The 12299-nt window shown below is 42.1% G+C and overlaps 1 protein-coding gene across 3 annotated transcripts; it reads right to left on the reverse strand.

Annotated features, from left to right (window-relative positions):
• Window positions 1-5018: 5018 nt before the first annotated feature.
• Window positions 5019-10715, reverse strand: LOC123449188 (TSL-kinase interacting protein 1). 3 transcript variants are annotated; one of them, XM_045126311.1, is made up of 15 exons: window positions 10608-10715; window positions 10438-10491; window positions 10212-10343; window positions 10031-10113; window positions 9891-9938; window positions 8878-8987; window positions 8191-8275; window positions 7805-8078; window positions 7453-7629; window positions 7257-7360; window positions 6681-6919; window positions 6263-6575; window positions 5771-6175; window positions 5561-5698; window positions 5019-5468 (listed from the first exon to the last, which is right to left on the reverse strand). In XM_045126311.1, exons 3-15 carry the CDS (start codon window positions 10309-10311, stop codon window positions 5286-5288), a joined length of 2259 nt encoding a protein of 752 aa, XP_044982246.1. In that variant the 5' UTR covers window positions 10312-10343; window positions 10438-10491; window positions 10608-10715; the 3' UTR covers window positions 5019-5285. The 3 variants fall into 3 exon arrangements, with proteins under 3 accessions (XP_044982246.1, XP_044982245.1, XP_044982244.1); XM_045126310.1 differs by having other exon boundaries at window positions 7257-7363; XM_045126309.1 differs by lacking the exon at window positions 10608-10715 and having other exon boundaries at window positions 7257-7363; window positions 10438-10577.
• Between the last annotated feature and the right edge of the window lie 1584 nt (window positions 10716-12299).

Genomic DNA, 12299 nt, shown 5'->3' on the forward strand with positions numbered 1-12299 from the left:
TTAGTGAGGTGTCACCTTATAATGCTATCGTCGTTCTAAGTAAAATAAGGTTCATAAAAGGATTAACATCACATGCAAATCATAAGTGACATGATATGGCCATGATCTTGTGCTTCTTGATCTCCATCACCAAAGCACCGACATGATCTTCATCGTCACCGGCACCACACCATGATCTCCATCATTGTGCCGCCGTCGAGGTTGTCATGCTATCTATGCTATTACTACTAAAGCTACTACCTAGCAATATGGTAAACGCATCTGCAAGCACAAATGTTAGTTTAAAGACAACCCTATGGCTCCTGCCGGTTGGCGTAGCATCAACGTGCAAGTAGATATTTAAGTATTATAACATGATCATCTCATACATCCAATATATCATATCATGTCATTGGCCATATCACATCACATGCATACCCTGCAAAAAAAAGTTAAACGTCCTCTAATTTGTTGTTGCATGTTTTAGGTGGCTGCTATGGGTATCTAGTATAATCGCATCTTACTTACGCAAAGCCACAACGGTGATATGCAAATTGCTATTTAACCTTCTCCAAGGACTGCCTCGGTCATCCGATTCAACTAAAGTTGAAGAAACGGACACCCGCCAGTCATCTTTACGCAACAAGTTGCATGTCAGTCGATGAAACCGGTCTCTCGTAAGCGTACGAGTAAGGTTAGTCCGGGTTGCTTCAATCCAACAATACAGCCTAATCAAGAAAAGACTAAGGAGGGCAGCAAATTGAACATCAACGCCCACAAACTCTTTTGTGTTCTACTCGATATTTCATCTACGCATGAACCTAGCTCATGATGCCACTGTTGGGGAACGTTGCATGGGAAACAAAAAATTTCCTATGCACACGAAGACCTATCATGGTGATGATCATCTACGAGAGGGAGATCGGATCTACATACCCTTATAGATCTCTAAGCGGGAAGCGTTAAGAAACGCGGTTGATGTAATGGAACGTCTTCGTTATCCAAATCGTCGCTGTCCCACGATCCGTCCCAATCTAGTACCGAACGGACGGCACCTCCGCGTTCAGCACACGTACAGGTCGATGATGATCTCCGCCTTCTTGATCCAGCAAGAGATATGAAGAGGTAGCTGAATTCTCCGGTAGCCCGACGGCGTGGCGCTGATGGTGGTGGAGCTACTCCGGCAGGGCTTCGCCGTGCCGTACCGATCTAACTACGATATGTCACGAAGTAGTGGAGGGAGAGAGGTTTGCACAAAAGCTTGAGAGATAAAAACCCTAAAACCCTCCACTATATATAGGAGGAACCAAGGGGTGGTGGCCTTTCCTCCTACTCCAAGTAGGAAGGGTCGGTCGAGCCAAGGAGGAAGGAATCCTCCTCCAATTCGGTTTGCAGGAGGAGTCATTTCCTTCTTTCCCACCTCCTCTCTTTTTTTCTTTCTTTTTCCCTTATTGTTGTCTTGGCCGAAATAGCCCTATTGGGTTGGCCTCATCGAGACACTCTCTGGCCAATATCCAATAGCGGGACTGGGACGTCCATATTGGATCCTACATATTCTACGAAGATCTTATCGGTTGAACCTCTATGTCAAGGATTCACACAATCCCGTATATCATTCCCTTTGTCCTTCGGTATGTTACTTGCCCGAGATTCGATCGTCGGTATCTCCATACCTATTTCAATCTCGTTACCAGCAAGTCTTTTTACTCGTTCCGTAATACAAGATCCCGTGACTAACTCTTTAGTCACATTGCTTGCAAGGCTTGTTTGTGATGTTGTATTACCGAGTGGGCCCCGAGATATCTCTCCGTCACACGGAGTGACAAATCCCAGTCTTGATCCATGCTAACTCAACGGAGACCTTCGGAGATGCCTGTAGAGTAATTTTATAGTCACTCGGTAACGTTGCGACGTTTGATACACATAAGGCATTCCTCCGGTGTCAGTGAGTTACATGATCTCATGGTCATAGGAATGAATACTTGACATGCAGAAAACAATAGCAACAAAATGACACGATCATATGCTACGTTTATAGTTTGGGTCTTGTCCATCACATCATTCTCCTAATGATGTGATCCTGTCATCAAGTGACAACACTTGTCTATGGCTAGGAAACCTTAACCATCCTTGATCAACAGGCTAGTCAACTAGAGACTTACTAGGGACATTGTTTTGTCTATATATTCGCACATGCATTTATGTTTCCATTCAATACAGTTATAGCATGGATAATAAACGATTATCTTGAAACAGGAAATATAATAATAACTATTTTATTATTTCCTCTAGGGCATATTTCCAAAAGTGCCTCCTAGATTGGTTAGGTGTCGCTTGGGAGCCTCCTACTTCATGTTGTGAAGTTGAACCAAGTTGTTTGTAAGGGCAAGGAGATCGCCTACTTCGTGAAGATCTACCATGAGTGGGGCTAGTCATGTGTGGACGAAAGCCGTGGTGGAATAGACAAGGCCACTTCTTGTGGACCCCTTGTGGGTGGAGCCCTCCATGGACTCTCGCAGCCGTTACCCTCCATGGGTTAAAGTCTCCACTAACATGGACGTACACTAGTGCCACCTATCAGAACCATGCCAAAAATCGTCGTGTCAACTTATTTACGTTTGATATTCCTAAACTCTACTTCTTGCTACATGTACAAAGTCTTTACTTTCCGTTGCCATATTTGTTGACTACCATATGTAGGATGCACTAGACTTGTTAGAAAATGCTAAAATCTGCCAACCACTAAAATTAGGAAAAGGCTAGGATTTTAATTTATGCAAGTAGTCTATTCACCCCACCCCCATCTAGACACCTCTTTTATCGATCCCTCAAGGGAGATAGAGGTTGTAGATATAGGTTAGTTTTGTGTTCCATGTAAACTATCCATATGATATACCCAATTATAACCATGATTCTAATTTTTTTCTCTATTTTTTCTGCAAATTTAAGAGATGGACTGTATGGACTCTATATTGGGGGTTTAGATGATTTGCCCCCACTTTACATGGTGCTCTCAAGGAACTCTAGATGCGAATAATTCAACCGAGGTTGAAAATGTAAAAGTTCTTTCAAAGGAATGTCTCTTCAGGGATCAAAATATTATAAATGTCGACTTATATAAAAGTTTATTTATGTTAGGATCATTATCTTCTTAGTATGTTGTGTTAATGTGTCGTGTGTCAAAGTTTTCTCAATTAAATGAACCAATATTATGAACATTTGTTTTCCTTAAATAGATGTGAAATGTGTGATTCATTGTGTCAAGGTTAGGAGAAATCGAGGGGGTGGAATGATGCCAAATTGAAAATTAGCTACTACCACGTCTAAATACATCTGTTTAAACGACAATTAATATGGATCGTTGAAAATACCAAAAAAATAGCTATGGTTATCCGGGCATTAGCCAAGGAGAGAATTCCTTATTTAACAATGTCTTAAAATTGGATGCCCTATTTAGCACCTGAAAATTATTTCTTCCCTATATAACATCAACTCTAAATTTTGTTCCCAGTATAATGCTTTTGTCCAATATTTGAGCTAATGGTGTTAAATGGTGTATGAAATGACAATTTTGCCCTCAAACATCTAACCAGCCTCCTCATGTATTTCTGTGTCATATTTAAAGGTGGGATAACACGAGTCGGCGTGGCTAAAAGGTTTTACTAAAAATAATTTGCCTAAGCTTGCCTGATAGGCCAGGCTCATCGGTTGGTGGCTCACGAGCGATCTAATCGATGGTGATACGTGGCACAACCATAAGGAGAAGTGTTATATAATCTGTATGCGCGTTGGAGTTAGCAGACTGCACCGCACCTGTTGGAACAAGTGACAGCATGTTGTGTTTGCGTCCCTTCCACCGAGAGAGTAGAGTTGATCGATCCAGCAAGCTAGCATAAGCTTACATGATAGGCCGGACTCATCGGTCGGTGGCTCACATATACATGTGTTATGTACGGCTACACGTGTGTGCACTATTCCGAAGCAAGATCAATCAAGAGCTAGCTTTTGCACGAACGTGCGTGTAGCTCTCCTGTGATTTGGTTTGGTGTTCTAAAGCCAGCACAACAGGAGGCACCGGAAAGAAGAATGAAAATTTCGGTGATTTACTAGTGTGAGGGTAGTACTGTCATTTCAAGCGCCATTTAACAATGTTAGCTCAAAAAATTGACAGAAGTATTGTATTGGGAATAAAATTTAGAATCAATGATAGATAGGGAAGAAATGTTTTTTCATTGTTAACTAGGGAATCCAATTAAGGAATTTTTTCTAAGCGAAGCTACAAACTATCTAGAAGGGGGCATTGGTTACAATGCAATTTGTAGCTGGCTTTCATGCGGCCCCATCCAAATTTGGAAGAGAGGTATCGTTGTTGTAGAAGATAACGATGAATTTGGATAGTTTACTTTCACGTACCCCTATCTATGATTAGTTCTTTAGTGGTATCTTTCTATACGGACTTCTCTCATATCGAGTTTAGTCTATCCCGGCCTTTTTTGATATTATCAGCATCCTTTAACCGTTTTTGCGTATTGAAACTTCTGAAGGCATGCATTATATATGTCCAAACCATCTCAGACGATGTTGGATAAAAACTTCTTTTTAGCCGGTACTACTCTAATTCTCTCACGTATAACATTATTACGGGCATGATCCATTCTTTCATGGTCATACATCCATCTCAATAAACGCATGTTCGCAACACCTAACTATTGAACATGTCGTCTTTTAATCATCCAACACTCGATGCCATACAACATTACGAGCCAAATTGCCGTAACTTGGCACCACTTCATTCGTCCGGTTTTGATTTGATGGTTCATATCTTCATCTTCATCGATATCACTTATACAACATTGACCCCATATATCAAAAAGTGTTCTTATGAGATATCACCTGCCCCATCAAATAAACACATTGATTTATGAAATTTGCAGGTACGTCATGTGAATGTATGTGTACTTGTTGACAAAAAGCAAGATTATTTTAACTTTAAATGTGTATTTTTGAAGAAAAAAACAGACTCCAATTGACCCAAGCTCTTTTCGCAATATTAGGATGAAGAGGCTTTATTGTAACCAAGCGCTTGTATGTGCCTTTTGTACAGGAACAACCCGATTTACATAGTACACGATTTTATGTTATAGCCTTACAACAACATGCGTCCCTCTTGACTGCAAAGACACAGCAAGTCCGCATATGTTGTATTAGCAACAAGCAGCCCGCTTGGACAATATAAAGCCTCCTCCTCGGCGGGATGCCTGATTTGCAGTATCCTTCCTAGCCAAACATAGCCAGCATCCACAACTCTACATGATGGGTGGAAGAACCGAGTCGTTGTTATCGGACGCGAAGAACGACATGTTTCGAAATGCATCCATGCTATTTTCCATCATCCGACTCCAACTATTTTGACTGTCTCCTAAGATGAACTCATCAGCTAGGGATCTTATTGGTGGTATATCCAAGTCTAGTGGTCCAAGTGAATCGTGCTGCAAGAAAAGAAGATAAAAATGTAAGTTTCGGTGTTATAGCTTATTCAGTTAGTTTGCAGCAAAAAATAACAAGTGCTCATCTCTAATACCCAGAATATGTCATCTAGAGGCTGATCTCTCAATCCAAAATCGTTGTCACTTTGAGGCAGCGATCTGGCACAAAGTTCTTCCATAGCCTTCGCATCATCAGCACAAGGATTACCAGGAGTATCTCCTCCAGCCAAGTCCTACAACAAGAACATAAATTAACGGTGTTGAACAGGTAAAAACTTGTTGAGAACCTGAAAATGACAACTAACCTGAAGAAAACCGTGAAACCCTTCTGAATTTGAAGAGTGAACTTCATTGTCGCTATCAGGAGGGCTGCTAGCTGAAGTGTTCAAACCTTCTTGCTTCCTAGCTGTGGCTGGCATAAAACTGAACTCATCACATGCTTCTTCTGCACCCCAGATAGTGGAATGTGATGTATGAGCTGGCTGTTCTGCCGCTTGATATCGAGAAGCATGTAAGGCAACAGCAGCATCAAACGAGTCACAGCTGCATGGATTCTCGTGGAAAAGAGCATTTTTGGCAATAGAGGTCACTTCACAATCTAAATTAGCAGCCTTAGATGCTTCTGTCAGTAAGTATCCAACACTGATATCAGTAAGGGTATCTGCCCAATCTAGTTCTGGTATTGCAAGATAATCAATCTGAGGATCAACCTAAAGTATAATAGAACAGATTAGAGATAACAGATCAACCATAAGATTTTTAACTTAAGACAGTATGCACAAAAAAGGAATAAGGACCTCAAAAGCTTGGTTTGCAGGAACTTGTTCTTGATTGTGATCCACAGACTGAGAGGGAGAGGTATTACTGTAAGGCTCTTCCTCAGCATTCTTGCCTGTAATAGACGGTGTACCAAGCAGTAATGCCGACTGATCTTTTGAGTTAGTTGATGATCGCTCAGAAGTGAAGTCACTGGGTAAAGTGCCATCCTTTTGCACACAGGCCTCTGAAGATCTGACCTGGACGTCTTCTGGTATCATGCAATTCTCAAAGCGGGTTAATGATATTTCACTTAGTCCTGCCTCGAGCTCAGCAAGGGAGAACCAACCATACCTTATCAACAAAAAGTTCATGCAGCAATTAGCAATTATACGGCCGGCCATTAATGGTCTAGAGCATTAGTGCATTACTATTTTATATAGCACAGAAACACCGTACCTTAATCGGAAAATAGAGGGGCTATTCACCGAAAGAAAGACGTCAGCCACAGCAACAGTATCTCGTGTTGTCCATCTCTGATAGGTAGCTAAATCCTCTTGATGGGCACAATATGGGAAAAGCACTAGCTCTCCACATGCAATGTTTGAGTTGCCCCACTTGCGAGTCAGATGTTCTAAAACAGAAGACATTTTTTTCCTGGAACTTAATGTGAGCTCCAGATGTGGATTATGATCATCCTGTTATAGAAGAGATAGGGATGTCATAACATGCTCATGCTGTTTAAGAATATGAGAAAGAACATAATATCTCAGTGTGTGCACAGCCATAGAGCACTAGGCAACACTCAGCACCATGCCCACAGCAGAAAAAAGCTTATGCATGATATAAATAGCGCTAATAAAGTTATTTGAGCTTCACGTTTCATATATTGTGAACATTTTGCCGACTACAAGGGATCTAAGATTTTGAGCTAACAGTTAACCAACTAACCAGCGATAACTGATGTGTCAAGTGCAGCTGTTGCTGGAAACATGTGATTGGTTTTTTAGCTCGCAAGCCAAAGGAGACATTTACCTTCTCCAATGCCTTTCGTGTGGCTTCATTTATGGGAAATAACTGCAGCTTCAGCTTTGAAGGTGCTTGCAGATCTCCTTCTTTCATATGATTTGTGCCCATATCTGCTAATAAAAATAAAAATATCAGGAGTTAGCATAACTTAATCTAAGTCCAGTAATTACAGGAACTACAGAACAAAGACTAGAAACAATACCATCAACAGTAGATACATTGTTTGGTGATGAAGCTAGCGTTGTTGCATCCGCATTACAGGACAAGTTCTGGGTCACCATATTGCGTTCAAGCTCCTCAGCTGCATCAGCAACTAAAGAAACACCAGCCATGGCAGCTCTCTCCCATTTCTTATATGCTGCACACGCACCAGCACCCCCTAGAATACAAATCATCTGCTATCAACACTAATGCAAGGAATGTTTTGACACTAAAGAATCCCCCCATATAATAAATTGGGCCATCAAAACTGGTCAAACATGAAGATTTCATACGATCAAAGATGAGGGGGGCTAAGGATACATCATATCAAAACAAATGAAAAGAGTGATCACCTGCTCTCCTTTTTTGTCTCACAGTTCTTGTGGCAGAGAGGTCTCCTTTGATTACTCCTGACTTGTTACAATTAGGTTCTGCAACCCGTTTCATAAACACTCCTTTAGAAGAGGCTCCTTTGTTACCATTTTGGGCATCCACGGGCAAGAGTTGTACTGCGAAAGATTGATTTCCTGGAGTCTTGGTGAGAACTGGAGATGAAGAAGATAGGTGTGTACCCCCTTGTGGACGCTTTCTTCTCACTCTTTTTCTGTCTTTTAGCAGTTGATTTCCCTATACGAGAAGATATGTTGCATGAGAAACAGAACTAGTCAAAATAAGCAACCTTTATACTAGGGTAAAATAAATCTTGAGGAGAACAAGCACAGTAACAATCTAAACGGACCAATGCATCTACAAATGTTTTGAATCTCCGAGGCTTCAGATGTAGCTTTGAAGCACTGCAGCTAAATTTCTCAAGAAGAGACCACCTGCACAAAAATCAGTTAATATCTCAGTATTTTTTACATACAATACAAAAGAAGCAACAAATGATCAAATGAAAAGCAAAAATTATTAGCGACAGGCAGTGTCCTCTCCCTCTTATACGTCGGAAAGAAGGGCATTTTGCATGTCAATATACAAACAATAAGCACCCTCCTTCTAGTCCCAAGTATTCATTCCCAACTATTGTTATTATGCAATGCAGGAGTATGAGAAGCTTATAAATTTTCATAAAATTCATCTTGATTGATTAGTCAGAACAGAAGACATACAATGGAATAGAAAACAACAACATAGTAAATACGACAAGGTGTTTACATAATTGATCTATAAAGGCCTCATAATTCTAGCTCCTAAACACTATACCCCAGATGTGTAATCTGCATTGCCGCAAAATACAGCATATGATTTGTAAGTTGGAATGACTACCCAAAGCTCAAGCCCTGGGAAAACAATGTCAGAAATATATAGCACCGAAACATTGTAAAATCAACTACTATTGTTTTCTCTCATGTGACTTAAATAAACAAATAGTTTGAACTACAACTTTATCAGATTAATTGCACAGCATTAAGGCTCATTCAATTACCAGCGGAGCATGGCAGCAATGGTATCCTTGGAGTTTCGTGCATCAAGTGAGAACCCAGGACCCAGAAGTTTCTTCATGCGTCTAACAAGGCGATAGTAGTAATGTCTGACCTGTATTGCAACATAAATATTGAACCTTGAGGCTAATGGTGAAGTACAACATATTCTCTAGTTCATGATTTTTTATAGTTATGTCAGACACGTGATCTGTAAGATAATAAGCGAGGACAAAGCATCTGCCATCATAGAAAGTTAGAAAGCCAAACTTGTCTTCTCGTTAATGGCCAGTTTAACGCGCTTTGCTAGGGCAACATGCAGCATGGCAAAATGCCTCATGCTGCTCCAGGTGTATAGCGTCTTCGATGAGGCTTGTGCATTTTCTACTCGCCACAAGATGCTAATATACTGAGGCATGCGCCTCGTAGCCAAACATGATTACGACAGGAAAATAATAAGGGAAACTAAAAGGCAAAAGATATTACGCATGAATAAAAGTTAGTGACATGATGAGGTGTTTCTAAATCTCATGGTCTGGGCTTTGAAGTTGTCCAACCACAAAACTTGAAGTAAAATTAGGAAGTGAAATCAGCTGTGGGCGAGCAGGGTGAGTGGCTGTAAGGAGGGGACATCAGCTACAAGTGAAAGGAGATCATCTTCATTGGTTTGTTGAGATGAAGCTTGTGATTCTCCCTCCCTGCAACCCTTCCCCAGCTACCGTGAAGGCAAACTAAGCAATAATGGCTTCATATGTTTATACTAGGGGGATACTGGTGCTATGTGAACAATTAACAACGGCCTTGGTAATAAATACGATTGCCCCTATGCCTTGTTTCTAGATTCTGAACATAACATGCGCTTACCCAATTCTATTCGTCATAAAAAATGAGAATCCTTTAGGGCACTTCATGTACAGTTTTGACTTACAGTCTCACATGTATTTTCCTCTCCATCCAAATTCCTAATTAGTTCTGTACAGCAAAAATCACAAGAACATATTGGCGGAAGACGAGGTACCTGATCTTTGTTTTTGCCCTGGACACGTAGAGTGATCTTCTCAAAATTCTACCAACAACAAAGAGTAGATGTTATGCATCTATCAACTAAGCAGTCTGCAATCACAGCGTAACATTGCATCCGGAAACTATGCATCTTACTTTTCCTACTTGGCGCAGAGCATTGAAGAAACTCTCCTCCTCTTGGCGAGTCCATGCGGCCCATTGTCGTGTCGCCTTTTTCGCTATCAAGATGAACATAGCGCAAAAGGATCAGGAAAATCCAGCACAAGCAAACGAGGAGTTCAGGAGAACGAAATGGGGGGGGGGAGGGGAAACGAACCAGGCTTCTCACTGGGATCGGACGAAGAGGGCGGAGTGTCAACTGGCAAATCGACAGGCTGAGGAGGCGGACTCATCTCTTCACACACCTCCTTCTCCATGGCATTCGCGGCGCAAATATCTCGTGATTTCTCTGCTTGGATTTCACGCGAGAGAGAAAAAAAATCGAATAATTACGAAACGGAAAGGCAGATCCAAGAATTGCACATGCTAAGAGAGAGGAGAACCGTGGTGCCGATCGGGGAGAGCCGCCAGAAGATTTCGATTTGGGAGAAAAAATTCTACAGTTTGAGGAAATTTTGAGATTGGGGAGTTAGGGATTTGGAGGAATTGGGGAAAATTAAGGAATGAAAGATGAGAACAATCGGGTGAAAGAGGGATCTGTTGCCACGTGTACCTTCTTTTGGATCGCACGGCTATTTTTCTCCCTGGTATGGCCAAAACAACCTACGACGTCACAGTGTGGTATTAAGACCCTTTTGGCCGCTCGGTCCGTCCGTCCCCTTGCAATACCACGAATTTTGCTGCGGTGTTGTATTCCTATTGTTAGCTTTTTGGGATAAAGAAGAGGAAAATACACTACTGCCCTTCTATCTCTAAAAGAGGAATATCCAAGCTCAGACTTTCTAAAGTTGCATATATGTGCAACTATTAATGTTGTGGTGTACTCCATGAAATAAAAGATGCTACGTAACAATAAAATTAAGGAAAGTGTTTAAACCAACCGGATGATTTCTAGATAAATCATCTGCGCCCCTGGTGCAACACACGTCATGTAGGCCCGCACGGCCGCTTATCCTCTTCTCTCCATGCAGTCGCACAACCACATGTTTTTCTCTCTACCGCTTTGGCATCTTCCTCCCTTACCTGTTTCTCTCTCTAATGGATCTCGATAGATGAGCTTTCTCCTCCACAATTCCAATCTATTGGCTCAAGTGCCACCGTCCATCGAAAGTTGCATGTGCACCGCGCCACCACCATCTCATCGTGCCATTGGGGGCTGCAACGCAGCGGGATTGGCGACTCATGCGTGCTACAAGTCCTCGCACGGAAGAAGTGAGGGCTCGCTACTGCTGCGAGTCGTCGTCGAAGGCACTGAGGCGTCGCCCATGCTACAATGACAACCTCCTACACGGTCACCATCATGTTGTGATGTTGCATTGAACTGCATAAAGCGATAGTGCTACAGGGAGGGCGCGGCAAGGCGGCATGGCAACAGTACATTGAAGCGTGTGACGTCGACATGGCTACACACACAGTGCGGTGAGTTGGAACAACAGCACTGCATTGAAGCGCGCGGAACCGGCAGGGTTGTGGGACGGTGTGGCGAAGATACATCTCTAACGTATCTACTTTTTCAAACACTTCTACTCTTGTTTTGGCCCCCAATTTGCATGATTTAAGTGAAACAACCCCAGACTGGCCTTATTCAGCAGAACTACCTTGGTGTTTTTTGTGCAGAAATAAAAGTTTCTCAAAATTGGAATAAATTTACACGAATTTATTATGGAATAAATGAAAATTATTGGAGCCAAGAAGTGCATGAGGGGAGCCACCCTGGGCCCACAAGCCCGGGGGGGCTACCGCCGAGGGCACATCGGATAGTCTTGTGCCCCACCCCAAGACCTCTTCCTGACGTAATTTTGACGCTATATATTTCATCTTCCCGAGAAAAATCAGATAGAAACTTTCGCTACGGAGCCGACGCCACCTCCTGTTCTTCATCGGGGGCCTTAAACTAGAGTTCGTATGTGGCTCCGGAGAGAGGGATTCGTCATCGTCATCATCACCAACTCTTCTTCATCAACAATTTGATGATGCTCACAATCATGTGTGAGTAGTTTCCTTGTAGGCATACTGGAGGTAAATGGAGATGGATGAGATTTTATATGTAATCATGTTAATTTGTTAGGGCTTGACCCCTATTATTCACTATGTTTTAAGATTGATGTTGCCATGTGTCGGGGTACTGTAGTGGGTGGCGGTGTCCTAGAATTGGGGGGGCCTAACCTAGTCACACCAGGCTCCTCAGATTGGGCCGATGGGTCCTCCTCCTTCTCAAGATGGACTCCGCAAGTTAAACGACATG

The sequence above is a fragment of the Hordeum vulgare genome, chromosome 4H (assembly GCF_904849725.1).
Source record: "Hordeum vulgare subsp. vulgare chromosome 4H, MorexV3_pseudomolecules_assembly, whole genome shotgun sequence".
In the NCBI taxonomy this organism is placed as follows: domain Eukaryota; kingdom Viridiplantae; phylum Streptophyta; class Magnoliopsida; order Poales; family Poaceae; genus Hordeum; species Hordeum vulgare.